This window comes from Ursus arctos, unplaced genomic scaffold, assembly GCF_023065955.2.
Source record: "Ursus arctos isolate Adak ecotype North America unplaced genomic scaffold, UrsArc2.0 scaffold_8, whole genome shotgun sequence".
NCBI lineage: Eukaryota > Metazoa > Chordata > Mammalia > Carnivora > Ursidae > Ursus > Ursus arctos.
The window spans coordinates 35,071,138-35,099,083 of NW_026623100.1; the positions used below are offsets into that span (position 1 = coordinate 35,071,138).

The window sequence follows — 27,946 nt, forward strand, 5'->3', positions numbered from 1 at the left end:
TTGGTACCACCCCCCACACAAACACCATTTATAGACTTGAACAGAGGAATAATTTTTTTTTAATGTTTTCATCTAGAATTAAAAGGGAAGGAAAGACCCTGAACGAGATTTAGGTCAAAGAATCTGAGGATTCAACGCCATTCTGTAGGTGCAGTCATTTTTTGAGCTTTTAAAGCACCCCCTCGCGTGAGGGAGTGAGTATACCTGCACTTGGGGTAGGTGTGGGGAGTGCCTTTAGAGACGCGCAGTTCTGTAAACAGCCTCCCGATTCCACCGCTTTGAGAGAGAAAAAACGCTGGGCGGCGAGCGTTCAACGCGAGCCAAGCTTTTTCCTTCAAGCCCCACAGCCACGTGGCGCCCGCGAGAGCCCCGGGCCCACCAGGTTGCCGGCACTGCTCTCCCTTCAGGCGGATTTGCGGCGGGGCCCACAGGCGCCCAGGTCCCGGAAAGCCTGGAACCTCTGGGACCGTGGCCGCCAGACCAAGGGCTCCGGCCCGGTACCCGAGCGGGACAGAGCGCCCAGGCGACGCGCGGTGTCAGCCTTCCACTCGAGGGATACCCGGCAGGCCCTCGGAACTTTTCCCCGGGGACAGGTCCAGGCAACAGGTCCGAGGCGGGGTCGGGATGTGCGGGATGGAACCGAGCTCCGCGGCGGCCGATGAATCAGCGCCGGCGCCCTGGTCAGCCCTCCCAGCCAATGCCAGATCAGGGGAGGAGTAGCGGTGCCGCTGATCACCAGCCACTCAGGGCTCGCTGGGCCCGGAGGAAGGTGACGTCATCGTAGCTGGGAGGTTTCAGCCGGCTGCACCAATGGGAGATAGGCAAAGTGGCTCGCTTTCTATAGCTCTGGGCCAATACTAACAAAGCAAAAGGGGGTTGTCGGTATAGAACCAATGGAAAACAGGGAAGGAGCACGAGGCGGAGTTGCGAATCCTGTCGCCAATTGGAAAGAGGGGGTGGAGCCCGGGCCTTGTCAAGCGTGACCAACCAGAGACAGGAGCGGACTCTAGGGGGCGGGGACATAACGCTTTTCCCCAATCGGACAAGGCCAGGGGTGGGGCATTCTTTAGGGTGCCCAATGAGGAACGCAGCCGAAGCGGGCCTGTCAAGAGAAGGGCCTGGGGGCGGGGGGATGGTGAGTCGGAGATAAACACTCCGCGGCGGTGGCGGCTGCTGCTCTTCTTCGGGTTCTGTCACGGTGTCGGCGGTGCCCAGCTCACCGGACCCCCCTCCCGCTTCCGGCGAGCGTGGTCGCCAGAGAGGCTCTCCCAACCCTGCTCTGCGGGGTCCACAGCAGGGTGCGGGTGTCCGGCGGCGGCGGCGAGCCCGTGGGCAGTGGGGGTTGGTCCCGCGGCTCCGGCCCCCGGTGCAGAATGGCGGCGGCGGTTCGGATGAACATCCAGATGCTGCTGGAGGCGGCTGACTACCTGGAGCGGCGGGAGAGAGGTGCACGGGGACGGGAGGAGTCCGTCCCGAGCCGAGGCCAGGGGTTCTGAGGAGCCGGGCCGCGGCGTAGGGGCGCCCAGCCGCTCTGGGGGTGGTTGGAGGCTCAGAGAGCGCGACCGCGAGCGCTCCCAACCCCTCCAGCTCTCCCCACGCGCGGTCCGAAGGAAGGCCGCCGCTGCCCCAAAGGCAATGAATGAGGGTGGAAAAGGGGCCTCTGCCCCCCGGAGTCCCGAGCGCCGTCCCCCACCGCAGAGCGAGTGGGGTGCTCGGGGTCCCCCCCGGCCAGGCCCTTGGCTTACCTCACCCGGGCTGGTCCCGACCGGCCCCCAAGTGGGCCCAGCTGGAGGAGCAGCGATTCCCCGAGCCCCCCCTTCCCCTCCCTCTGGGTGCCGGGTGTTTGCCCCGGACCGTCGCCCGAGGCTGGTTCCACTTAAAGCACGCCAACCTGCTGGACGTTGCCAATGGGGAACCCAAGCTCCATGAGCTTAGCGACTTGCTGTGTCTTTCTCAACAATGAGCAGCTGGAATGCTCCTTACACCTGCTCCGAACTGAGGGTATTCACACAATTTAAAAAAACAATCATTGTTCTAAGAATTCCACCTTGCATCGTTTGTTTAACACGATATTCTTTTAATGAAAAATAAAATTTAAGAAGGAAATACTGTGGAGGGGAGAGAGTATTGAATGTTCTAGGCTCATTCATTAACTGGATCCTTCGGTTTTCTAGAAGCTGAACATGGTTATGCCTCCATGTTACCATACAATAACAAGGACAGAGATGCCTTAAAACGGAGGAACAAATCCAAGAAGAATAACAGCAGTAGCAGGTAATTTGGTAAATATTTCTTTTTTTTTAGATTATACTGCAGATGATACAAACTGCAGAATGGAAGTTGCCTGTTGTGATTATAACCCAGTAAATACATTAAGTAGCAATCATGATTCAGTAAGGCACACATGGTCTTAAGCCATTGGAGGAAGCAGCCCTTCTGTTTGGGTTGAGGGGACAGAAAAGAGAAATGGAAATGGTTTACATTTCTTTATGAACTTTTTAACTTAATTTTGCTTTTCTTCCCTTTTGGAACAAAAATCTGTGGAAACTTCCAGTGAGATTAGTAACAATGACAATATGTTGCCTTCAGAAGTTGCAGATTCAAGGCAGATTTTTGTAATTGAAAATGCTGGACATTATCCATTTCTTTTGCTTTTCATAGTGAAGATTTTATTAACATGTTAAAGTCTGATTTAGCATAGGTGGTAGGATTTCATATTTCACATGTAAATGAAATGCAGTGATTTGTCTCATAATCTGTTACATCTATTTATAATGGCAAAGAGGAATGATCAAGGTTAAAACCTGCTTTTTTGATGATGGAGGATTAATATTAAAATATTAGTATGCCACAAGCCTTTTGTTAGCCTTATAGTTCTTAAAATCTGTGAATTTCACTGGGAAGTGTATGGTTAATGGTCAGTGAAATCACATTAAAACCCTGAGTATAGATCCTGGTACTTCTGAGTACTCTATCAATGCTACACCCCCTTTTCCCCTTCTTTGCCCTTAAAATAAAAGTTAGCTAGGAAATCTGTTAGGTCTATTTACTTACACCTTTCATTCCAGTAGACTAAAGTCATTCACATTTTCTTCACTGACTTAGAATCCTTATTCCTCCCTGCAAGTAACTACATTTGGTTAGCCTCTGTGGCATAACACAGACCACTAAAAGCCAGGAGGTCCCACTTAAACCTAAAACTCACTTGTTCTTGCTGCTGCTTCTGTCCTTGATTCATCCCATTGTTACTTAGCGTTAGTAGAACCACAGGATGTGAGCAGCACACATGTGCTGAGCTCTTGAATAAGAAGGCACGTGAGGGATGAACCTGGTAATTAACTACCCCGTGGGTTTTTCTTTCCCTCCCATCTTTCACATTACCTGAAGGTGGTAGCTAATAGATCTGTGTGTGGGTATTAAGGGCCCGTAAGAAGAATGTCAGTACTGACTTGTATTATGCAGTGGTATAAACAATTTATAGTTGTGTTGCATTTTGGTTGGAAGAACTTTGAAGCCTTTTGGTTTATTTTTCCTGAAAAAGGTAGTCCGTTTGTTGCTTTTATTCTTGCCCATTCATTCTTGCCCATTCATGATTTGGGAGGAATTGTCCACCTTACTAGTCAAGGCTTAATCCTTAGCACTTTATTTTTCCCTAAGTTTCACAGGAAAGTTGAAGGAGGTTCAGTGGTGGGGAGAGGAAGAGAAAGGGATGTTGAAAGAGAAGTAGGCTGGTCCCCAAAGGTGATTAGGAAAGAAAAATAATGATAGTTGAGAACTGCAAGCCAAGAAACAGATTCTTTCTCTTTAATATCCAGTGTCGTTATGGAAAAAATCGCTGCAACTTCTGAGTTTTGGAAGAGCTTTCTTCTGTTAATGGGCTTGGTTTGCTTTCCATGGTTACAGACCAGAGGCTATCACAGTTTCCCATATTCTTGACTAATAGTGAATTAGTGGTGCAAGGATCTCTGAGAGACCATGATTAAACCTGGAGATGACACCAAGCAAACATGAAGCAAGAGCAGGTTGTTTTGTTTAAATGTGATCACTTCCTTCATGCCCGATTTGGAATGACCCTTACCTGAGCACTGAGACATCGCCCCAGAGAATGCAGTTTGACCCCCTTAATTTGAATTAGACTTCTCTTCAAGGCCATGTATGGTCAGGATTTTGAACTGAGGTAAGGGCGATGGAGAGATTACTGCTGGTTTACATAACCACTGAATGATAGTTTATTCTTGTTAATTCAGGTTGAAATGCTGTGCTCTTTTCTTGTAGAGTCAGGGGGCTACTTTTCCCTGGACATTAAAAAAAAAAAAAGATTTAGCCACATATCCAACTTATTGGGGACTAAAAATGCAGATCTTAATCCAGTTTCTCTAGTTGTTTAAAAAACAAAAACAAATGAAATTGTGAATACTGATTGTTTCAGAATCATCCAGAGAACTACTGGAATACAGGGAGGTGGAATCTTTTTTTTCTTTCCTACTGATTTTTGAAATCAGTTACTAATTATTTAGAACTGAAATTCAGAGTTTTTAAAGGTATATTTTGTTAAATTGTAGAGCAGGCTTTGGCACTCGTGAAAGAGGAAGTTCAGGACCTGCCACCTAGCTCTTTTATACAACAGTGGCTATATAGCTGAGCTGACTAGAGAATCTTTTTGAACCTAAGAACGTTTCCCATTTTCATACACTCTGTAATTTGGCTTAGTTATCTTTTTTTGTGAAAATATGTATACATATATTCTTTTTTAAGTAGGTTCCATGCCCAGCATGGAGCTCAGTGTGGGGCTTGAACTCATGACCCTGAGATCAAGACCTGAACTGAGATCAAGAGTCAGAAGCTTAATTGACTAAGCCACCCAGGCGCCCCTTGTTAGAATATATTTTTTTAATGGTGACATTTGACCTTTACCAGCGATTCCAGAGTTATCAAATCTTTTCAGTAACCACATGGAAAATAATTTTGACACAGGTATCTATGTATTCTTATAATGCTTTAATTAAAAATATAAATGTTTACCCATTAACAGAGTTGGCAAGCAGCCTCTGACCGTTATTGAAAAGGCTTATTTTCATTAAAGACAAACTCAGTTTCAGTCACCCAAATGCACTTCAGTAATGCTTTAGCAATTAGACGTGCGTCCCCTTGTAAAAATCACAATGTGTTCAGTACTCTTAAGTAATCAAATAAGATCTGTAGTTTCCAAAACTATTCAAAGTCTGGAAGGAGTTGTCCTTCCTACGGAATTTCTTAAGAAATTTATCTTGGGGATTCAGAATTTTTCTTGTATGTATCTTCAAAGAATCCAGAAATTTTTGATAAGAGTGCCCTGTGTGCTATTTTCTCTAGCCCGAGATTATGTTCTTTTCAAACATCCACCTTCTTTCCTCCACCACCTTCCTGGGATGGTCCTTGCCTACAGTTAAACAGGGAAATACTGACCAGCTGCTATCATATACTTTCATCCATTTAAAAAACCTGTCAGACTTTGAACTTGTTATTCCGTGTTAAAACTAAAATGCCACGTGCTTTAAAGCCAAAGGTTTGTAGTGCAGGCCTGCCTCTTGTTAACTGTGATAGCCTGCCGGCCATTGCAGGAAGTAAACCTTCAGAAAAATGTAAGTGAAGGAGGCTGAGGGAAAACCAAGTGAATCAATGTAAAGCTTTTAAGGTAACCAATTTTGAGGTCCTTTACCTAGAAAACAAATATTCTAAAACTTAAAATACTGTCATTATTTTCTTGGTTCTCCTCGTTAATAAAAATTGGTGTCCCAAGAGCCTTGTGGAAGAGAAATTTTATTGCTGGATTGGAAATTTCTCATTCCAAGTCTCCACCCCCCCCCCCCACACGCCCTCACCGCCCTTCTCTGTTATGAACGAACGTGGTGGTGGTTGCCCCTCTGAGATAAATGAGCGGCAGAGCGTTCGCGGAGGTCCTGTTTCTCCATGATTACTGTGAGAATTTCTCTATAGGCCCAGGAAGGTTCTGGCCTGAGCCAGGGAGTTACCTCCTGAACTGGTTAGATTCCAGAGAATTTCCATTAAGAAAGGTCAAGATTCAGCTCCTTTATAATGCTGGGAGGTTCCTCAAGTTTATAATTAGGGAGGAGTTGTGTGGGGAAGACACTGTAGTGACCATATTGACCGACTTCGTGTGACTTTGGTGGAAACCTGTCCATAAATTCTTAGACCAGGCCTTATATTCAAGGTCAGCTATAAACACTTTAATAATAGGATTTCACATCCACCACAGCTTTCCTCCAAGGCTCTCTAATCACTTTTACAGTTGCTACCTCATTGATCTACGTGTGTTCAGTAGATAATTGGCAATTATTTTTACTCCCATTTTACAGAGGGGTTAACCAAGGACAAGATGGTAAAGAATTTTATTTCTTCTACAGTACCAGTCAGTGGCAAAGCTAGACTTCCCATTTCATCCTAACTGGCATTAACCAGTCTGTATCGTCTTTATGTTGAGCTAAGTCTTAGAAGCCCCTTCCTGGACTCATTTGGTTGCTGTTGACCAGTGGTGTTTTTCAGGAGGTCGTACATGATCAAATAATTACGTCAGGGAGTAGAAAGATTGAGGGAAGAAGAATTATTTTTATCCACTTAAAATTGTATCCTATTGTTAAGCAACTTAGCATAAAATTTTGGCATATCTACTACACCTAGAAAAAACTGCAGGACTAGGAGGGGGTGCCACCTCCACTCTTCTACCCTCAGCCTGAAGAAAGCGTCAGTATTCTATCACCCGAACTCACGTCACATGGCGCAGCTGTTTTTCTCTTCGTATAAATAGACCCCTTTTATTTCCTTTCTTAAAATGGATTGCATTTCCACTAGGGATTGCATGCCTCTTAAGTTTGTCACTTCTCCTTGAACTCTCTTTTACATATTTACATTTATCTAACTCCTCAAAGGAACTCATTTCTTTAGCAGCCCACTGAGTTTTTCCTCCCTTTCTGTTTTCTCTTCTACCAACTTTGGAGAAAAAGAAGTTAAATAATTGCATGGTGTTGAAGTAGTCCTTTAAGACAAGAAGAATCTTACTCTTTTCGTATTGTTCCCTCTTTCAGATCAACTCACAATGAGATGGAGAAGAATAGGTGAGTGGGGGATTTGGGGAATGGGATGGGGGTCTTTTTTTGATGTATCCTCTGGTCTTGGAGACTTGGATGCTTTTCTTGGTTCTTCCACAAGTAGCACTTGATGTCAGAGTTTCCTCAGGCCGTCGAAGCAGCACTGCCCCTAAATCACTTAGGTAGATGGAGGGCTCGCAGGTTCCAGAGAGCGCACCCTCACCCCTCACTCCAACCTGCTCCTCCTGCAGGAGTGCCTTTCTGGGTGACTGTCTCACAGGCCAAAGCATTTTAGGTCATGAGCAGTGTTTCCACAAATAGTGTTTTTTTTTTTTTTAAATTACATGCAACTGAATATAATTGGTGGTTCTGTCTTAAATCATGTACACACCCAGATATATATAAATACATATACATATGTGTGTGTATTTACAGTTTACTTGTGAATAAAGATTCTCAAAATTCAGGCAAATATATGCATAGCACAAATTAGAGACAGTGATTCACTAGAGGAGGCCTGCCACCCTCCCTGGGATCCATCTGGCTGAGCCTGAGTTGATCTCTCTCACCTGGATTGCCTCTTGCTGTTTGCTTAAATCTTTATTTTCTAAATCCAGCTTGCTCCTCCTTCAACGATGTAGCCTAGTGGTTCTGGACTCGGGTTGTACGTTAGAGTCACTTGCGAAGTTTTTATTTTGATGTTTTTTAAAAATATTTTTGTATTAAATTACCCACCTTTGTAACAAATTTTATTTCTGCCAATTTTATAAAATAACTTACAGAAATCTTCAAGTATATGAGAATGAACAGTGTAATCAAGTCCTGTGTGTCCATTACCCAGCTTCAACAATTATCAACATTTTGTCAGTCTTGTATAATCAAAACTACCCCTCTCTATGGAGTATTTTAAAGTAAATCTTTTATCTCTAATAAAGACTTTTTTAAAAAACATAACCACTTGCTTTCACCATGCTGGGGGAAAAATTAATAGTAATTCCTTGCGGAGCTTAAAAAAAAAAAAGGAACGAAACCAATGCCCATACCTCACCCCTAGCAATTCTGATTTAATTGGTTTGGGTTGAGACTCTGCCTGGTAGTTTTTTAAAAGCTCCCCAGGTGATTCTCATGGGCGGCCAGGGCTGAGAACCACTGAACGAGCTTCATTCTGGGCTCTGAGCTCCCATCAGCGTGAAGTACAGGCTACCCATTCAGACTGAGCGGCTTTCTCGGTGCCCTGCACGAACCAGACGATGATGTGTAATGATGGCTCTGTAAATCCATATGGGCATTTCACGCAAACCTTCTTTGAAGAGGGCGTCTGACTCTGAAAGTCGGGATCTGAATGACACGGTTCGCGGTGAAAGGGCAGACCGACTTACTAGGAAGGAGAATGTTGGAACGGGGCGAGCATTAGCGTGACTCCGCCAAGGACTTGTATGTGTGCTAGGGCCTCGTGGCACACGGGCTTCCCCCCGTCCCCCTTCTTCCCTTTTAATTTCTCTGTGATTGTGACTGTGTTTGAAGTCAGAGCTTCCTTTATGCTTTAGGGATTTACTTATCATGAATTGGGAACTCAAAAGTGTCTTTTAAGGCGGAAAGATAGATGCGGCCTCTCTTTCTCATCTTTAGGTTCTTTCTCAACTTTCTGCCTTTGGGGTGAACTGGGTAAACTCTTTCTGCTGAAAAGTCTTCTAGTTCTCCTCCCCCACCTTACTTAGGCATTTATTTTTTTTATTCCATTAGGCACTCATTTTTCTTATAAAAATTTTACCTCTTCTGGGGCGCCTGGGTGGCACAGCGGTTAAGCGTCTGCCTTCGGCTCAGAGCGTGATCCCGGCGTTGTGGGATCGAGCCCCACATCAGGCTCTTCTGCTATGAGCCTGCTTCTTCCTCTCCCACTCCCCCTGCTTGTGTTTCCTCTCTCGCTGGCTGTCTCTCTCTTTGTCAAATAAATAAATAAAATCTTTAAAAAAAAATTTTTTTTTACCTCTTCAGGTAAGGGCTCTTGTACTTACTACTTTATGCCTCTTACCTCTGCAAGAATGCCACACAGTGCCAGTTTTACCTTTTAGCAGTTCAGGGGTGGGTTGTTGTTGTTTTGCCTACAGTGTCTCAAGAACTTGTGCTCAGTACTAGGTATTACATGAGTTCACACTGGGGGTATTAAATCAGCATGGTCCCCATCCTAGAGAAATGTGGTTTGTCTAATGGGAAAGATGCAGAGACAGCTTCAGTGAGTACACTGTGTCCTCAGATTGAGGTATACATGAGAGGCTATGGAGGCAAAGAATCTAGAAAACTGGATTTGGAGTCCCCACTGGGCAAGCTGCTTTTAATTCAGACTGCTTCCATGTGACCAGTCAACTTTTGCTTGCTGAAGAGTTATCTAGTTTCCTTATTCTTTCTTTTTCGGAATTTGGTCTTTTAAGCTCTTGATAATTCTTTCTCTAGTCCAGAGCATGTGAACAGAAAAGAAGGAAGTAAAGACTTAAATTTCTTAATTTAACCAAACATTGGTTGCTGCAGTCCAGGGGAGGAACTTAAAGTTGTCCGGCTCTTCTCCCGTTATGAGTGTAGATGCTTAAGAATCTTCGGGTTTTGTAGGGGCGCCTGGGTGGCACAGCGGTTAAGCGTCTGCCTTTGGCTCAGGGCGTGATCCCAGCGTTGTGGGATCGAGCCCCACATCAGGCTCCTCCGCTATGAGCCTGCTTCTTCCTCTCCCACTCCCCCTGACTGTGTTCCCTCTCTCGCTGGCTGTCTCTATCTCTGTCGAATAAATAAATAAAATCTTTAAAAAAAAAAAAAAAAAGAATCTTCGGGTTTTGAAGCCAGTTGAACAGCTGCTCTTGTAGTCTCCTGGTTTTAGTAGTTGATTCCTATAAAAGAATCCCGCTTTGCTAAGTGCATATATATTTTAGCCATTTTTTACATTAAAACATCACATAAAAAGATGGACATGGCTCTTAAATAACAAAACAAAAACTTAGGAAAAGAACTTCTAACAATGGGAATTTGCTTTCCTCTTTGATATTGCAGAGTTGATTATACTTGGGTTACATTTTTAAACAGAAACCTTTTCTGTGGAACTTTAGAGATTCTGAGTAATTGGTGTTCATCAGGACTCCGCTCTGAGGACTATATACTCAACACTACCACTTTGATATCCTTGGTGCTGGTAGGAAAATACCCCACCTCCACCATTCTAGAAGGCTTGTATCTTCCATTCTCTAGATTGGGCATTAATGGAGTACTGAAGATGCTGTGTCCTAGGTGCTGGAAATACAGAGCCCGATGAAGCCCAAGCCCCTGGGGTAGAGGGTTCAGTTTATCAGTATAGATTGCGTCTATCACTCAGCCTGTGCTTCTCTGAACTGTAACTAGTTTTTGTGGGTCTAGCCTCCTAAGGAAACACTTTAAGTGAGTGTGTGGTTTTTCTTTTTAAAACTAATCTTATAGGGGCGCCTGGGTGGCTCATTCGGTTAAGCATCTGCCTTCAGCTCAGGTCATGATCCCAGGGTCCTGGGATCCAGCCCTGCATGCATCAGGCTCTCTGCTCAGGGACAAGTCTGCTTCTCCCACTCCCTTTGTAATCTCTCTCTCAAATAAAAATCTTTTAAATAAATAAATAAATAACAATCTTACAGAAAATTTTGAGAAATCTAGACAGTCTTTCTGAAAACAATTTAAATCATCCATAATTCTAGCTGCCAGAGGACAGCAGTGGAACTTTGAAGTGTATCTCCACAGTTGTTAACTTAAAAATATAGTTTAGTGTAGAAAATGGGAAGTTCCAAAAAGCACAAGAAATATAAAAATCACCTGTTACAGTTCTTGCAGCAGTAACAGCTGCTAACATTCCTGCGAAGTTCTATATCCATCTAGACCTTTGTGCATGCTTTTTTAAAATCAACATGGGATCACCTAGTAAATGATTTCTATCATCTTTTCAAGCTACATTATGAATATTTTCCAGTGTCCTTAAGTCTCCTTTTCTAACGTTACTTTTAGTGAATGCCCAGTATTACCTCCTATGGATGTACCGTAACTCACATAACCAGTCCCGTTTTAGGTTCTTCCCAGTATTTGGCTAACATAAACAATACTTCTGGGGCACCTGGGTGGCTCAGTCACCTAAGCATCTGCCTTTGGCTCATGTCATGATCCCGGGGTCCTAGGGTCAAGTCCCACGTTGGGCTCCCTGCTTGGCGGGGAATCTGCTTCTCCCTCTGCCCCTCCTCCTACTTGTTCTCTCACTCTCTCTCTCTCAAATAAAATCTTTGTACACACACACACACACACACACACAAACACACAAAAACCAATACTTCCTTAAACTACCTTGTAGATAAATCTCTGTCCAACACCGTAATTCTATCCTTAGGGTAAATTTATAGTTGTGGAAATAATGATATACACATGGTTACAGTTTTCGATATTGACTGCTGGATTGCCCACCAGGCAGGTTATAGGCTGTATTTTCCATGTACCTTCACAAGGTGATATTATAATTTAAGACCTTTATGAATTTGATACCTAAAAAACAAAACCAACAACTTGTTTTAATTTGCATTTCTTACATTATTAGCACAAATAATTTTATCTTTGTGTGTTTGTATTGCCTGTTAATAACCTCTGCCCAGTTTTCTACTTGGGTGTTTTGGGTTTTTTTCCTTATTTTGAAAAGATTATATAATATGAAAGATCTGTATGAAAGAGATTGCCCCTTTGAGTATCCTATTATTGTCCAGTTTATCATTTCCTTTACTAGAATCCATTTTCTCTCACTGTTTGAACTTGCTGCCTCTACTGTATTTTAAATTCTTGTTCATGGCTAAGTCTGTTTCTAGACTGGTTCTTCTGTTCCACTGATCATCTGCGCTGCTCTTCCTGCGCCAGTGAACACTGTGTCAGTCTTTGAGGTTTTATCATGCACTTCAAGATCTGGTAAAGCAAATCCTATTCCTCCCTTCTTTTTTAATTTTACCATGTTGTTAGCTATTTTCACTAGTTTATTTTTCTCTATGACTTGTATAGTCAATCCATCTCCCCAGCCTCCAAATCCTTTTGGGATTTTCAAAATGAAAATTTAATAATTTCAGTATAAATTAGCCGTTAAAAGTTCATGTCCATGTATTAGCTCTTTCCCTCCAGGATTTGGTCTGTGACTTCATTCAGATCAGTTTTCTTTCTCTGAAGTTCTATAGTGTTCCCTGTACATCTTGCATATTTCTTTTAAAAGGTATTCCTGTATTTATATATTTTTAAATCACTGTTGTATTCCCATTGTAATTAATTCTTCTCGGAGTATAGGAAATTTTTTTAATCTTGTTATTATATGGCTTTGTTGATCATTCTCCTGTCTTCCTTCTCTTAGCTGGGAATTCCTCTGGTGTGAATGCCCTTCAGCCAGTGGAGGCTGAGTGAATGCATATAAGCTGCAGCTGGGGGGGCGGGGGTCAGGAGTCAGGTGCTAGAATGGACTTTTTTTTTTTTTTTTCCAAAAGAAGGCTCTGGCATCTTCTTTAATAATAGACACTCATTTTTCTGGAATGGTACATATGCAGGCCTTGCTGGAATTAGGCAGCTGGTCTAGAGAGATTACCTCTGATAGAGTCTTCTGACCCCCTGACAAAAGATTTTTGTGCGTGCTCTGTGGGGAGGACTCAGCAGCCTGATCTAAGCTGTTATTTTCATTTGGTCTAACAGTATTTCAGAGGCATCTGGTCTGGTACGAGAAACCACTGCAGTCAGGTCTCTTCTGGCAGGATATTCTAATTCATTGCAGGTCTCTTTCGTTATTTTGGCGTTTCAAGTGGCCAAGCTCCTTCTGTCGGAAGAGGGTAGGGGTGTAACTTTTGCATTGGGCCCGAGTTGTGGTAGACGTTGCACCACTCTTACTGTTTCTGAACTTTCTTGACCACATTCAGACTTCACTGTCGGGTGTTGTAACAAATCTGCATTGCTTTGTTGCCACATGGGGCTGAGGGCATGACCGGTTCTTACGAAGAAGGGATGCAGCTATCAGTGTGCAAATCTGGCCTACGTGGATGGTGTGGAGGAACACGCAGATGTGTACCACCAGAATCTGTCTGTCTTGGACTGTACCTCTTGGATAGATGGCATCTGCCCTTGGAAAAACTGGGAGAAAAGACAAAGCCAAATTCCAGTCACTGCTGGAGCAGTGGGGGCACTGCCTGACTTCATCATAGACCTTAATAGTCAAAGGCGGGAAAGCTGGCAGGCACCAACCATCCCATGGATTGTGTGCATTTTTTTAAATTGGGCTCTAGAAAGGAAATATTAATGAATATACTATGTATTTCATTCATTTCATTCATAGAGAAGTGATCTTATAACTTCAAAATGTAGCCACCGTGAAATGCTATTTCTGCCTTGTTCATGGAGTGGCCTGTTCCCGTGCAGCTAGCGTATAGAACTACGTCTGGATCTTTTATAAAGATTATTATCACAATTATCAAAAATCTTCGGAACTTTCCAAGGTTCCAGTTAAGTGGGTAATAATGATGCATCTGGCAGTTATTTGTGAAGAGATTAGGGAAAGGAGGAGAGTATTTTTTTTCCCTCAAAGCATGACTTGTAGTCTTCACCTGGACCTTTTGCTTAACCTGGTAAGGCTCTTTCCTCAAACCCAAATCTGGAGGAAGTATCTCTTGTGACCTGTAATCACTTTTAGGGAGTAATTTTTGACCCTGTGAGATGATTTGTTGCTTCTTACTCTGTGCTAAACCTGTTTTTCTCACTATACAGCTCATACGTGACATATCTGAAAGTTTTATTAAACCTCCAATTATCCGTAGAATCTATGAAGCTATTTAATTGGCTAAGTCTGTGCCCACACAAAGCTAGGAAGTAAGATGGTGAAACTTCAGAGTTAAATAGGCTATTGTTTATTGTTTGCTTTTTTCCTCTTTGGTGAAGAATCTGAAGCCCAGTTTTAATGAAAAGTAGTACTCAGCAAGGTCTTGTGTGCCTTGTTTGTTAGGTGGGGCTTTTCTCAAAGAGAAGGGACATGGATTGCCAAGATGCCACATTCTACTCTCAGGTCAGCATCTGCAGATATATTATTTCTAGGCTCCAGTGGGTTAACACGAAATAAAAGTCTTGGTCTTTCCCATTACTTGGTAATGAAAGTTGGATACATAGGAAGTGTGCTGTGTGTGAATGAATGAAGAAATGAATGTGATCTGTTTGGAAAGGGAAAAAACAGATTCTGATGGTCTATGAAAGCTTCACAACCTTTTAAGTCAAACAAGATATGGGTGAGGGAAAAGAAGGAATAGGTTTGGTAGAGGGCAAAGGGGAGCCTGTTCTAGAACTTTCAGTGAGAGCTGCCAACTGTCATAGTCTGAAGGTAGCTCAGATCAATAATTCTGCAATAATTTATGTTTGATCTCTAACTGAATATTAAGCTCCAAGGCAGGGACTTGATGGTGCTCAGCATGGTATCCTAGCGCCTGTGAAAGTAGCAGTGCACAGTAATCCTCCTCGGAGAGGCAGGCGGAGGAAGTGACTGGAAGACCCAAGTGTATGTTTCCACATTTCCACCTGTGAGCTTAATTACTTATCTGCCCCCTTCACTGGCTGCCATCCTGTACACTCTGCTCTGACCTTCTCATTCTTCTTTGTGTCCTACACTTTCTTGTGAAAGGAGGGTGTTCAGTTACACCTTCAGTTAAAAAGTAATCTCTGACAGCAGTGCCTCCTCACACACGCTTGATTGGATACCGTTCCCACTCGTGACCACGTTCAAGTCAGGAAGACCTTTTGGGGGAACCTAGCAAATTCAGGAGCACTGTCTACAGATGGCACAGTCTACCTGTAGTCTTGCTTCCCAGTTTATGCCCCAATTGGCAAGTCTGCCGGCCTGAGAGGGAGAGAGACACGGATAGACTAGAGGGAGCTTAAGTCCGGAGGCAGAAACAAGAAGAGCAGCATTCAGGCTGAGGAGAGCGCCGGCCAGCCCAGGGGCCTTCGTCAGTGCCAACGCTCCGGGAGGAGGAGGGGTGCCTCAGGCAGCCCGGAGACTCCATCGATGACTTCCTTTCACTTGGATGCTTAGTTTTCCATAATTCATGACTGACACGACTTAAGGAAAACTAACAACAGGACGGTGTGGTATCAAAATATATTTTATAGCTAAATCTTAGATTTCAGTGTTGTCTCTGCTGTATATTAAATTCGTACCTATTCTTCAGTCTGTTTCTGGGAATTTTTTACTCTGTTCACTTGATTTGTCTGCCCATTCCTGTATTAGTGGATAGTTTTTTAATTAAAGCTTTATAATACAATTTTTTATCTGGTATAGCACATTCCTCATTCTTCTTTTTCAAAAATCTGGCAATCCCGTATACATGTACTCTTCTACGTGGAGTTTGGACTAATTTCCCAGCATTAAGAAGAACACTTGGGATTTTTATCCTGGAATTATGTTAAATTTGTAGACAAACTTGGATAACACTGGCATCTTTGCTTTTAGGTTTCACATCTAGGAAGGTGCTACTTTTTCCCATTTGCTCAGATTTTCTTCTGTCTCTCAGCAAAGTTTTCTAGTTTCCTTCCTAGAGATCCTTCCTAAGCCGTCTTAAGTTTATTCCCAAATATGCTTTCCTTCTTGCTGTTGGAGAGAGATTTTAGGTGCTTTGGATATAGAGAGCACATCCAGAGCTGTGCTTGGACTTCCAAGGTCAGTATGTGCCCCTGGCTTTTCCTGGGGCTGTGGCAGTGCAGCCGGGGCAGGGAGGATCGGGTGCCCTTCAGATGCTTCCCTCTCAGCCTTGGGCTCCCTTCTAGCCAAGACTCTCCGTGATGTGTGGCCAAGAAGGAGTCTTGTCTTTTGCGTGCATTAGCTTTACAAGATCCTTGTTAAGTTTTTGAATTTTTTTAATCCCAGTATAGTTAATATAGTGTAATATTAGCTTCACGTGTACAGTATAGTGATGCCACACTTCACATATTGCCCAGTGTGCGTCCCAAGTGCCCTCCTTAATCCCCCCACCCACCTCCCGTCTGGTAACCATGGGTTTGTTCTCTATAGTTAAGAGACTGGTTCTTGGTTTGCCTCTTTTTTTCTTTTTTCCCCTTTGCTCATTTGTTTTGTTTCTTAAATTCCACATGTGAGTGAAGTCATATGGTATTTGTCTTTCCCTGACTGACTTCGTTTAGCATTATACTCTCTAGCTCCATCCATGTCGTTGCAAATGGCAAGATTTCATTCTTACGGCTGAGTAATACTATGTTGGGTATATATTTATACCACATCTTCTTTATCCATCCATCTATCCACGGACACTTGAGCTGCTTCCATACTTCAGCTGTTGTAAATCTGCTTATAAACACAGGGGTGCATGTATCCCTTTGAATTAGTGTTTAGTTGTTTTGCTCTAGTAGTGCGATTACTGGATCATAGGGTAGTTCTATTTTTAACTTTCCGAGGAACCTCCAGACTGTTTTCCATTGTGGCTGTACCAGTTTGCATTCCCACCAACAATGTAAGAGGGTTCCTTTTTCTCCACATCCTCGCCCCCACTTGTGTTTTTTTATTTTAGCCATTCTGACAGGTGTGTGGTGATCTCTCATTGTGGTTTTGATCTGCATTTCCCTGATGGTGAGTGATGTTGAGTATCTTTTCATGTGTCTGTTGGCTGGCTGTATGTCTTATTTGGAGAAATGTCTGTTCATGTCTTCTGACCATTTTTAATTGGATTTTATTTTTGGGTGTTGAGCTGTATCAGTTCTTTATATATTTTGGGTACTAGCCCTTTATTGGATATGGCATTTGCAGATATCTTCTCCCATTCAATAGGTTGCCTTTTAGATTCATTGATGGTCTCCTTCACTGTCCTTGCTGATTTTTTTTAATGTAAAAAATGATACCTTAAGCATAAGCAAGATCTGTATTGCCATGGAAAATAGGTTACATTTTCCATTAAATTTTTTTAATGACAAAAGATCACTGTTTTCTTTAAGGAAGAATTGGATTTTTATCAGATAGCCTCTATCTACCTAGTGAGACACTTTGAGTTTCCTGTTGATTTTCAAAGGAATATTATAGTGCTCTACGAATCTGTTTGTTCCCGGTAATTACCGGTCTACAGAAGAAGCTAGAATGGAAAGAATAACTGCTGCCATATACAGAGCACTCCAGTCAGACCCTGGCCAGGGGCTTCCGTACCTTGTCCCAGTTAATACACAGGCCCTCTGAGGTGGTGTTCCTGTCTCCTGCTGAGGAAGCTGATGCCACGTGGAGTCAAGTGATTGGCTCAAGGTCACACAGGAAGTAGGTGGCAAAGCCAGGGTCCCAAACCTTTGCTCTCACATACTGTGCCAACATTTTGGTTGTGTGGTAATGGACAGATTCAGACTATTGAACTAAAAACAAAAGTAAAATTTGAGATCCTTTTCAAAACCTTACTGAAGAAAAGCTATAGTTTGTATCTAATTTAGTTATCCCTGGTTATAGGGCACACTTGATTCTGAGCATTACTGATTATAGCTCAGATCAAAGATTGGTCTCTTTATGCTACAGTAGACCAAAGGTGTATCTGTCCATTCAGAATAATTAAAGCGCTATTTCTGAGGAGTCAGCACACAAAGTTTGTCAAAGTTCATGACCCAGGTACAAAGCAGTTGGATCAGAGCAAACAGAAGAGGCAGCTGGGAGCAGGAGGCAGCCAGGACTTGGCACAACCCTCTTCTGCGGGGGTGGGGAGCAGGGAGGCAGCTCTTGGCAACAGAAGGAGGACTGGCTGAAGAAGATGGGATGGGAGGAGGTCTAAGTAAGGATCAGACTGGGGTATTGAGTGGCCTCCTGTTAAGTACACGTGGCAGAACCTCTGCTGGTTCCCCAAGGAGGGGGAGTTAGATCTAGTTCAAAACAGGACACTGATCCCGGCCTTGAGGACCAGAGCCCTGGGCAGGGGAGTAGTCAGGACTGGGGAGGAGGAGCTGAGACAGGTGCCTGTCTTACTTGCTCTGGGTCTCGCGCTTCGTGGGTGCTCTCAAGGCTGGCTGAGGGATCCCAGATCCCAGGCGGCAGTGTGCATGTGTGTGTCTCAGGGTTGAGGAGCCTCGGGGGGGTGGTTTCCAGAGGGGTCCGTGTGCTTGTTTATCTGGTTCAGGAGTTGAATTTCACTATTACATGATAGAACTGAGGCTGCTCCACAGACCTCACCCCTCCCCTGTGCTTGGCCCAGGTACCAGCCTGGGGATGTCTGCCGGCAGGTGGGTGGGGCAGGGCAGCCGTTGGGCTGGAGCAGTGAGGTGCTGGAGGAGGCCAAGGCAGGCACTACCAAAGACAGAACTTGGCTTTGGATCGCGACAAAAATCCAGAAAAAGCTCTGGTCTTATTTTCATAGAACCAGGCCAAAAAAACACTGAATGAACATGTATTATCCTTAGCTTGAATTAGTCAAATGGCTTATTTCTAGTTTCACAACTGGAAGTGTTCTTTGGAAAAACCCACATTTGGGTAGTGAGAATTATACTTTCTGGGCTAGACTCCCTGTGTAACTAGAAATGACGATGCATGGAAAGATGACTTTATTATATTTTTATCAGTAGACAAACTTCCTCAAAAATTTACATACTCATATTTGTAGATAAACCCACATCATAAAATGACTAATAGGACACTGTTCTGAATCATGCAGTCTTTGCAGATAACAAGTAAGCTGAAAAATGTCTATATCTAATTTTTGAACTTTTTTCCCTGACTTGACAATTTGTGTATAAACTTTGGGAGAAATAATTTGGATAACTATATAAGTGACTATACTTACGGTGTTTCTAACATCTATTTTCATGACTCTTCTTGAGTATTATTATCCAAGGTGAACAGGTACATTTTACACACAGGTTCTGCTTTTCTTTTCCCTCCTGTGGTGATGGGAGGAGCAAACCTCTATGGGAGCCTTTGCTTGTGGCCATTCCAATAGACAGGGTTTCAGGGCAAGTGGAAGTCTTGTCAAAGAGTAAGGCATTTTTGTACCGTTAAATCTTCCTAGCTCAAGAGTGAATGCTGTACTCAAGTCTGTCAAGGCTTAGAGGGCCCTCGGAGAGTCTAGGACAGCTCCTTCAAGAGCTAGACAAGGAAGGAAGCTTGGAAGCAGATGAGGCAGGGGGCTCGGAAGGAGGTCTTATGCCCGGCTTGTTAGATCTGCCTTGGGGGGAACATCCCAGTGTCTTGATATGAAGGGTGTGAATGGACTTCCTTGGTCACTATCATACATGTGGACCTCTTGGAGCTTTCTGAAGCGGTTTTCATCTTTTAGTCCCAACTTTTGCTAATACCGTCAAAAATTGTAAGGGGAGGGGAGGGCAAATTAAGCTTTAAGGTTGGCTCCCATTTCAGCTGGAGAATGGCCTCCCAGGCTCCCAGGAACTCTGCTCCAGGTGGTTGTGTGAGGGTTGGGGGCATGTGTCTAAAACCCTAGGAGCCTAAGCACTGTTGAAGGTGTGGAGGTGGAGTAGAGATGGCCTGTGTCCTCCAGAAGCTTACTGTCTAGTTGAAGGGTCACATAACCCACTCAGCAGACATTTATTTATTTATTTATTTATTTATATTTATTTTTAAGATTTTATTTATTCGACAGAGACAGCCAGCGAGAGAGGGAACACAAGCAGGGGGAGTGGGAGAGGAAGAAGCAGGCTCATAGCGGAGGAGCCTGATGTGGGGCTCGATCCCGTAACGCCGGGATCGCGCCCTGAGCCGAAGGCAGACGCTTTAACCGCTGTGCCACCCAGGCGCCCCTCAGCAGACATTTATTGAGGAGGTGGGAGGGGGAGGCACTGTAGTAACTCAGCAGTGCTTAAGTGGCAGTCTAACTTTCTGAGGAGTTTGCCGTGAATGAGTGGTTAGGTAGCAAATACCAAACAGTCCAGGCAGAACACTGAACTTCCCATTGACTAGTATAAACCAGTGAGGACTCAGAAAGTGGAGGAGTTGCTGTGGGTTGGAATGGCCTGCGAAGGCTTTAAGGACATGGTGGGCTGAGGCAAAAACTCTGAATTTGGCTGCTTCTCCCATTTATGGGATCTGCTAGGTTCTCGAATAAAGCACAAAGAGATGAACTGTTAATTTCCAAAACTTTAGGGACTCTGGTCAGTCTGTGACTAAAGGTTCTCGAGTGACTCCCTGTGGCTTCTGCTTCCTCGGGTCTTTCTCCCTTGCGCCTCTGTGCCCCCTCCAAGGCCCGCATGTGGTTATCTCCAGCTGTTTTGCACGCCTGTGCAGGGTAGCAATGCTGAGGATTTGCTTTTTCTTTATTTAAAAAAAAATGTACTTTTTAAATAGCAGTTGAAAAACCAAAAGATATAAATTATTCAGTAAAAATTCACTCCCTTTCCTTATCTCTGCCTATGCCCTGATTTCTCTCTCCTTGCCGTTGTTAGTAGTTTCTTACTGTTCAAGATTTTATGTCCATATAAGAAAACAATTTTCCTGTTTTGTCCAAAGATGGCATGATGGCATGGTTTCATATATTGTGAAATGAACAGCAAGAGATCCGAGAGTTCTTACCTAGTAGTAAACAGAGCACATTCTGGTTCTTTTCATAGCTGCGTAGTATTCCACTGCATAAATACGTGATAATTTATTTAACCAGCTCCCTGTTGTTGGTGACTTGGGTGGTTTTGGTCTTTGCTAAAGCAAGCTATAATGAATAACCATACACGTCATTCACACGTGTACAGACTATATACGGCAGTGCTCTAGTTCTCGTAGTCCGCGAATGGGAAGAGAAGTATGGGTTGAAAGGATTCAAATCCTGGCATGTTCTGTCAGGTCACATTATAACCCAGAAACCTGGAGCTAACCTGATAAATATGCCTAATAGTAGTAGTCCCTGCCCTAACACCTGTATTATAAAGATACTTGAGAAAACCCCAGTTTTGGCTTCTCCATGGCTTTCACCAGAGTTGTCCAATTTCCAAAGATGTTTATTTGGCCAGAGGTCTTTGGTGGCATTTGCCATTACTGGGCCTGGGCAACTTCCTACGCCTTTAGAATGTGTTCTTCCAGAGTGCCTTCTGGCCCACTGTGACATTCTCAATGCTACTGTGGCCTTGTTTGTGTAGGCGGGCCCATCTTCGCTTGTGCCTGGAGAAGCTGAAGGGGCTGGTTCCGCTTGGGCCCGAATCGAACCGACACACTACGTTGAGTTTATTGACAAAAGCCAAATTGCACATAAAGGTAAGTATATCCTTGGGATTCCTCTTTAGCTTTACCTGTCCAGTAAGGGTTTGTCTGTTGATGAGGGATAACAAATGCGTATCTCCAGGACAGCCCTTTTCTCTGGAGAACCCTCCAACCTGCCTCATAGATGATCCTGGGCGTCCCAAACCCAACATGTCCAGAGCCCCACTGAGTATTTCTCACCCCTGTGTAGCAGAAGGTAAAGGGCCCTCCAGTTGTCCATTTGATTAAGCCAGAAACTCAGGGTCATCCTTGCTAGCCCTTGCTCTGTAGCCATATGTATCTAAGTCCTCTCCAAGACCTAAACATTTCACAGGCCAACTCCCATTTCACCCCGCCAGCAGTTACTGCGGTGAACTCCTCGGAGGCCTCCCTGTATTCCTCTGGCTGCCTCTGACCTAAGCTCTGTGCTTCCCAAGAATAATCCTTCCAAAGCTCAAGTCAACATGTCACCCTGTTTAAAATTCTTCAGTGGCTCAGGACAGACTGTCAGCAGGCCTGCCCCAGGCTGCATGACCTGGCCCTCACCTGCCTGGACAGCAGCATTTTGTGCCCCATGCCCTTTCAGCCCCTTGCACTTGTCATGCTCTCTTACCCCAGGGCCTTTGTACGTGCTGTTCCCCCTGTTTGGTATGCTTTCCCCTCCCTTCTTCACCTAGTTAACTTCTTGTCATCCTTCAGATCTCAACACAGGTATCACTAGTGCAGGGAAACCTTTCCTGACCTGCTTACGTCCTTCCTGCCACAGGTGGAGTTATTACTGGATCTCTCTCTCAGCACTTATCACAGTTGTCATCTGACCATGGTTTGTGTGACTGGTTGTCTCCGTTGTCGGAGGAGGGGACGAGGTCTTTATGCTCACCTTGTATCCCCAGCACCTCGCAGAGGATCTGAAACAGAGTCTGCAGGTGGCACGTAGCTTGAACAGCAGAAGGGGAGGGAGTGGAGTGGCATTCGGACTCCTGAGAGCCACAGCCAAAACTCCCTGTTTAGCATGTTTTTATAATCCTTTAGTCATTGTTGGACAACTGTCTCTTTAATTATGGTTGGTGGCCTGCATACATGACAATTCTGGAAGGAAAAAGAACCTCTGGTTAGAGCAACATAACCACAGTTAAACAGATTTATAAAAACAGTGGTCTTCGGAAATGCGTTTAAGCTCTTATGTTGGACAATTTGGAATCAGGACTTCAAAAGACTGTTTCCTGCTACCAAACAGAAGTTAACTGAGATTTGGAATAACTCAAGTGTTGGTATAATTAGAACATGTCGCTGACTAGCCCTCCTCCTGCATGGCGGTGTTCCCGCTCCCGTCCCTCCCCGGGCTCTAGTGCAGAGAGCAGTGTTCAGGGTGTCACCACAGACAAGGGGGGGCTGCTGGCTCTTCCGCGGCGTTAGAGGGGCCACGCTCACCCCCAGAACCCCAGGGACACCACATGGCTTCTCAGGAAACCCAGCCTATTTCGCGGCTCGAGGGCAAGATGCAGCGTCCTTGCCAGTTTTGAAATCAGCCTGCGGGCTCCAACAACTACCCCTTTGACTTGTAGAAACTTGAAGATTGTGACAGAAAAGCCATTCACCAAATAGACCAGCTTCAGCGAGAGCAGCGGCACCTGAAGCGGCAGCTGGAGAAGCTGGGCCTCGAGAGGATACGGATGGACAGCATCGGCTCCACCGTCTCCTCGGAGCGCTCGGACTCCGACAGGGGTGAGCGCCGCCCGGCCTGGGTCTGTCTGGGGGCGGGGGGCGGGGTACGCGTGTGTCCCCGGAGGCAGCGCAGGGGAGGAACGGAGCCCCGGCCCGAGGGCTAGCGACGTCGAGGCAGGGGACCTCCAGTACCGAGTCCCTTTTTCCTTTTGGCACGAGGGCACCAGGCCCAGAGCAGGGCCAGCCGGGGCGGGCTGGGATGTCCCGCCCCGGCGTCCCGAAGCCCGCCTTCACCCGTGTCCCTCGTCTCCCCACAGAAGAGATCGACGTGGACGTCGAAAGCACAGACTATCTCCCGGGCGACCTGGACTGGAGCAGCAGCGTGAGCGACTCGGACGAGCGGGGGAGCACGCAGAGCCTGGGCAGCGACGAGGGCTACTCCAGCTCCAGCAGGAAGAGGATAAGGCTCCAGGACAATCACAAGACGTGTCTGGGCCTCTGAGAGCGTGGGTCGCCGCGGCTGCCTCCGGAGGGCTCTGCCGGCCGCTCGGATTGGGTAGTGTCGGACCGCCACAGTCCCCTTGCACGTAAGCTTCCGTGTACCGCCTTTACCAGAGTCAGCTCTGTAACCGTTTTGCAGGAAGTGCTTAGGATTGTGGGTTTCTGATCGCATCCACTAGCTTCTTTCTCTCCACACAAATTCGTCTGCCAGACTGTACATTCCAATCAATTTGAAGCACCCAAGAATTCTTAGACCGAATAAGCAACTTTCACAGCTCAGCAATTTCCCCTCTTATTTACTGTCCCCGGGTAGTCTAGCCAACGTTTCTTAAAGTTTTCTGGCTATGTTAGTCACCTAGCAGAAATGTCCAAATGTGTCCTGTGCTTAGGAAACTGAAGGAAAACAGACTTTTAAAGCTGAGATCCCGATCTCAGAACTCCAAAGTAAGCTTTGAAAGCGGCATTTAAGAGCACTTCACCGTGGACCTCACCTCCCAGTGAGGAGTCAGGAATACCTCCAGAAAACACACCCTTCACACCCCCCCGTGCTAACCCCCAACCCGCGTGTGGAGTGGAGCAGTATTTCTCACTTGCAAGTGGACGCCGTGATAGCATGTCTTTGGGGTCGCACAGCTCATACAAGTTCCAGCAGTTTGTTCTCACCAACAAGACGGTACAGTCTCTTTGTGCGCGATGTTCTTGGGGCCGCGCTGTGTACTGCTCTCCCAAGGCACGTTTTCTCCCTCAGAGTTTGTTATGCTACTTGTCTCTGGAACATTTTTTTTTCCTACCTCAGAGATAAACGAGATCTCCATTTCCCACTTAACACAGAGTGATTATGCCTTTTTTTTCACCCCCAAATAAGTGACATTTGGTCCAATTCTAATCTATTTTCCTATTTAACTCTCAGCAATAACTGAGCTCTGGCGCTAGCTGAGCTAGTGTCCATCAGTGAAAGGAAAAGTCCGCATTTCTACTCTGTTGCCCGTGAACGGGAGGGGATGGTACAGTGTTATTAGAATTCCTCTCCTTAGTTTTGGATACACCCAGAAACTTCTTTATGGAGGCTTCTGGGTAGCTAGTTTAAAAGGCTGATCTTTCTTTTTGGTTATGATTTCTCCCTAAGTGGTCTCCCACTTTGTAGCATTTTTATTTAAGCTAAAACAGAGCACATGTATATGTACATAAGACACATTAAATCTATAAATACTATTTATTCATTTTATATAAACTAATGTAATGGAAAAAATTCTTATGACTTTGTGCTTTTATAGATGTTCTAGAAACTTTGTATGTAGGTATCTACAAAATTGGTTCATTCCCCATAATATTTTTGCATTCATATTTTTGAGGCCGAGGTTTTCAGCCTCTGGCAAATCTTTTTCATTGAATTTGAACCATTTGTAAAACCTGTGACGCTGAAACAGAGTGTGTGTCACAAAGTGACGAGAACATTCCTAAAATCCACAGACGCACTGCAACCTAAGGGCTCCACGGCTGAAGCAGCGGCGGGCGGGCGGCCGCCCCAAGCTCCCGCCGCCTGCGGTCTCTGGCCCCCCAGCCTCGCCCCACCTCCAGCGCCTCCACCTTCCACGCGACTCAAAGTTCAAACGCGCTCCACGCGGAAGCTCCTTCTATACCCGAAGAGCGGTCTAAACAAAGCAAGATTACTTTTGTTTTTTCATTTTAATGATTTTCTAATGTATTAAATTTTTTAAATTGGAAGTAGTCGATTCCTAAATGATTCCAAAGTCATCTGTACTTGTTTTTGTTTTGTTCTATTTTTTCCTGCATTTCAGCTTTGGGGGGGGGGGGGGCAGGTGACAAAGGATTTTTTTTTAAATTGTTGGAATCTTTTCCAATGACCAGCTGAAGATTTGCACTGAACTACAACTGTATGCCTTTTGCATTTTTAAAGCCTGCTTCCTGAATTTAAGCAGAGTGACAGTGTTCAAAGAGCCAGCTCAGCCTGTAACATGTTTGAAAAGATATATCTGCACTTTGAGGTCCCTTTCGAATGCCATTCGCTAGACCTCTCAAGCGTTTTAATTGCTACGTTCAAGCGCCTCACAAGTCCAAGATGCTGGATGCCTCAAGGCATCGAAAACTCAAGACTTTGGGCAAAACTTGTGGGCTTGCATTGGGGGAGGGAAGGGAACAGAATTTGTGTATTTGTTCGATTTAGAAATAAGGCATCTGAGAGATGCCGTTATTTTCTGTGTTTAAGTTAAACTGCATTTTTGTCTTTTCGTTGAAATATGAAATGTACTGTCCCAGTATAAAACAGTCATTATTTGATCTTTGCACTGTTTGTCTGGTCCTTTTCAATTTGATTGATTGCATATATAAATGTGGAAATTGATATATTTTTAATGCACTTGTGATAAACTGACACCAGGGTTAGACCTTACTTTTCAAAGCTCGAGGTGGACCACTCAGCAAGCTAGCTAGGCCTCTCTCTAACCAAAACTGTAACCTTCAGGACCAGCAAACTCAGCCCGAGGCAGCTACTCCCCTTCCCCCCACGGCTCCCCAGCAGCCCTGACCTGCCAACCTGTCGTCGCATTCACTGATCCACCAGCGTGACTGTTCAGAGCTCTCGAGTCTGTTTGGTTGTTTTGGGTTTTTTTAAGCAAAATGAAAAACCTTTCTATGAGGGTTGTTGGGGGGGTGGGGAGGGGCAAAGCTAGAAACCCCAGCCTTTAAGACTTTGACAATTGTACGTAACTATAGATGTGTGTAAATATAGGCACATGCATATTTTTATGTCAAATTGATTTTAAAAAACAAGAAATCTATACTCTCACGGATACCATTGCAATGCAGATGGGAAAATAAGAGTATGTAGTCCAATTTCATGCAGTGAGAAAATACATCGGTGTGCTTCTGTGAACAGCCCAGAAAGCCTAGCTTTCCCCGCCTGTTGGCTTAGAACAGCAGGCGAAGCCCCCAGGGGGTTGTGTGCAGGGTTTGCTGCTGCTGAGCAGAGATCTTGAATTCTTCCAGGTGCTGCTAGTGACGCTGACTCCTGTGTCTAGTCGCAGACCTAACGCTAGTTGGTGACGCTCTTTGAATCACTTTTTTGAGCAGGACCTAAATTCCTCTCCCAGTCTGCCCCAGACTCGATTTCAGGGTTCATTCAAAATTGAGCACTGCGGTAGGGCCCTGACCCGGCCTTCGGCCACTGGAATGGCTTTCTTCTAAGGGAAGCATTTTCCTTTAACCTCCACTTTTTCTCAAAAGAAACAGAGGGTCCTTACCTGGGTTTCCTGCGGGCCTCTCTGATCCGTCCCTGAAGTGGCCAAGAGCAGATCCTGGGGTGGGGGGAAAAGAAAGTGTCAACTAGGTAGGATGGCGATGCTCAAAGTAACTGCGCTAGCGGGGTCTTGGGGGGTCGCGAGTGGGTGTTATGGACTTTTTTCTTCTTGCCTCTGCCCCATCCTTTAAAGAGAAAACTTATTTTTGAAAAGTATATACAAACACATTGTTTAGGTTTTTATACCATACTGTATCGGCAAGAATACCACTTTCATTGTGCTTTATAATCTATTCCTGAATCTGTCTTTACTTGTTCCCCAAGCTTCTTTGCCTTCCTCCTTTACCTGCCCTGTGTGTTGAACCCCAGGAAGTCAACGGCTGCAAGGCGATTTCCTGCAGGTCAATCTGGGTTTTGTTTTTTCTCCTGTGTCTAAGTCTTGGATGCAGTATGCTTCCGTAGCTGGCTACTGAGTTTTCAAATTTCTGGGAGAAGATGACCCGAAGACCCTTTCAGATGGGGTGGCTTTTCTCATTCAGCTCTCTGTGACTAGGGGATGTTTTGTTCTCAAAGCTGTCTGGGGACGGGGAGGGGGGTGTGTGTGTGTGTGTGTGTGTGTGTGTGTGTGTGTGTGTGTGTGCAGTGTGCGGTTTATCATGATTTCTTCATTAATATTTGCTACGTGGATGATTTGCTTATATTCTTCTGAAAGAAGAAATAACTGCCTGGCACTGCTAGAGTCAGCTAGTGAATGGCTGAAGAAATTGAGTACCTTTGTCTTCTCTCAAAATCATAAAATGAGAATTAGTAAGACACCCAATTCTAAGGTTTATCCAAATTTTTAATTTTGATTTCTTACTCGATGGGGGTGGTACGTTGATGGGGCATTCTTCATTTTAGCTTTTACCCGAGAACCAAACTTGCCTTGACGCTTGTCCCTAGAATTGGTGCTCCGGGAATGTTGCTGTGAACTGTCAATGTTGGGGCCACCTCCCTAGTGGTAAACACAGCCTGAACAGGGGAGCAGCAGATGGGAGAGTATGGAATTCTGTTTCCAGATGTTTATTTCTTTATGTAAATATGAAGCCACTGTAAATCCTGTGTCAAGATCTAGAGAATGGTGCTTTTTACTGCAGCTAGCACATGCATTTTTAGAACTACTACGTGTTTTAGAGAATCTTTGCTGTGTATATGTAAACTTCTGTATTGTTCCACCGTTAACAAATAAATTATTTCATTATTAAA

The 27,946-nt window shown here is 44.7% G+C and overlaps 1 protein-coding gene across 2 annotated transcripts; it reads left to right on the forward strand.

The window, feature by feature from the left end:
- The first annotated feature begins 7 nt into the window (after nucleotides 1–7).
- Nucleotides 8–27,946, forward strand: MXD1 (MAX dimerization protein 1). 2 transcript variants are annotated; one of them, XR_008958350.1, is made up of 7 exons: nucleotides 1,113–1,446; nucleotides 2,175–2,274; nucleotides 7,083–7,112; nucleotides 21,180–21,294; nucleotides 22,845–23,004; nucleotides 23,262–23,531; nucleotides 24,916–27,946. XR_008958350.1 is itself a non-coding variant. In XM_026483862.4 (6 exons), the coding sequence occupies exons 1-6, from the start codon at nucleotides 1,374–1,376 to the stop codon at nucleotides 23,444–23,446; spliced, it is 663 nt and encodes a 220-aa protein (XP_026339647.1). In that variant the 5' UTR covers nucleotides 8–1,373; the 3' UTR covers nucleotides 23,447–27,946. The 2 variants fall into 2 exon arrangements, 1 of the variants encoding a protein (XP_026339647.1); XM_026483862.4 differs by having other exon boundaries at nucleotides 8–1,446; nucleotides 23,262–27,946.

Bases quoted from the DNA above. Each gene is read 5' to 3' on its own strand.
- MXD1 (XM_026483862.4), top strand. From the start codon at position 1,374: ATGGCGGCGGCGGTTCGGATGAACATCCAGATGCTGCTGGAGGCGGCT. The intron at 1,447-2,174 runs GTGCACGGGGAC...TCGGTTTTCTAG, and splicing joins CCTGGAGCGGCGGGAGAGAG to AAGCTGAACATGGTTATGCC. The intron at 23,005-23,261 runs GTGAGCGCCGCC...GTCTCCCCACAG, and splicing joins GCGCTCGGACTCCGACAGGG to AAGAGATCGACGTGGACGTC.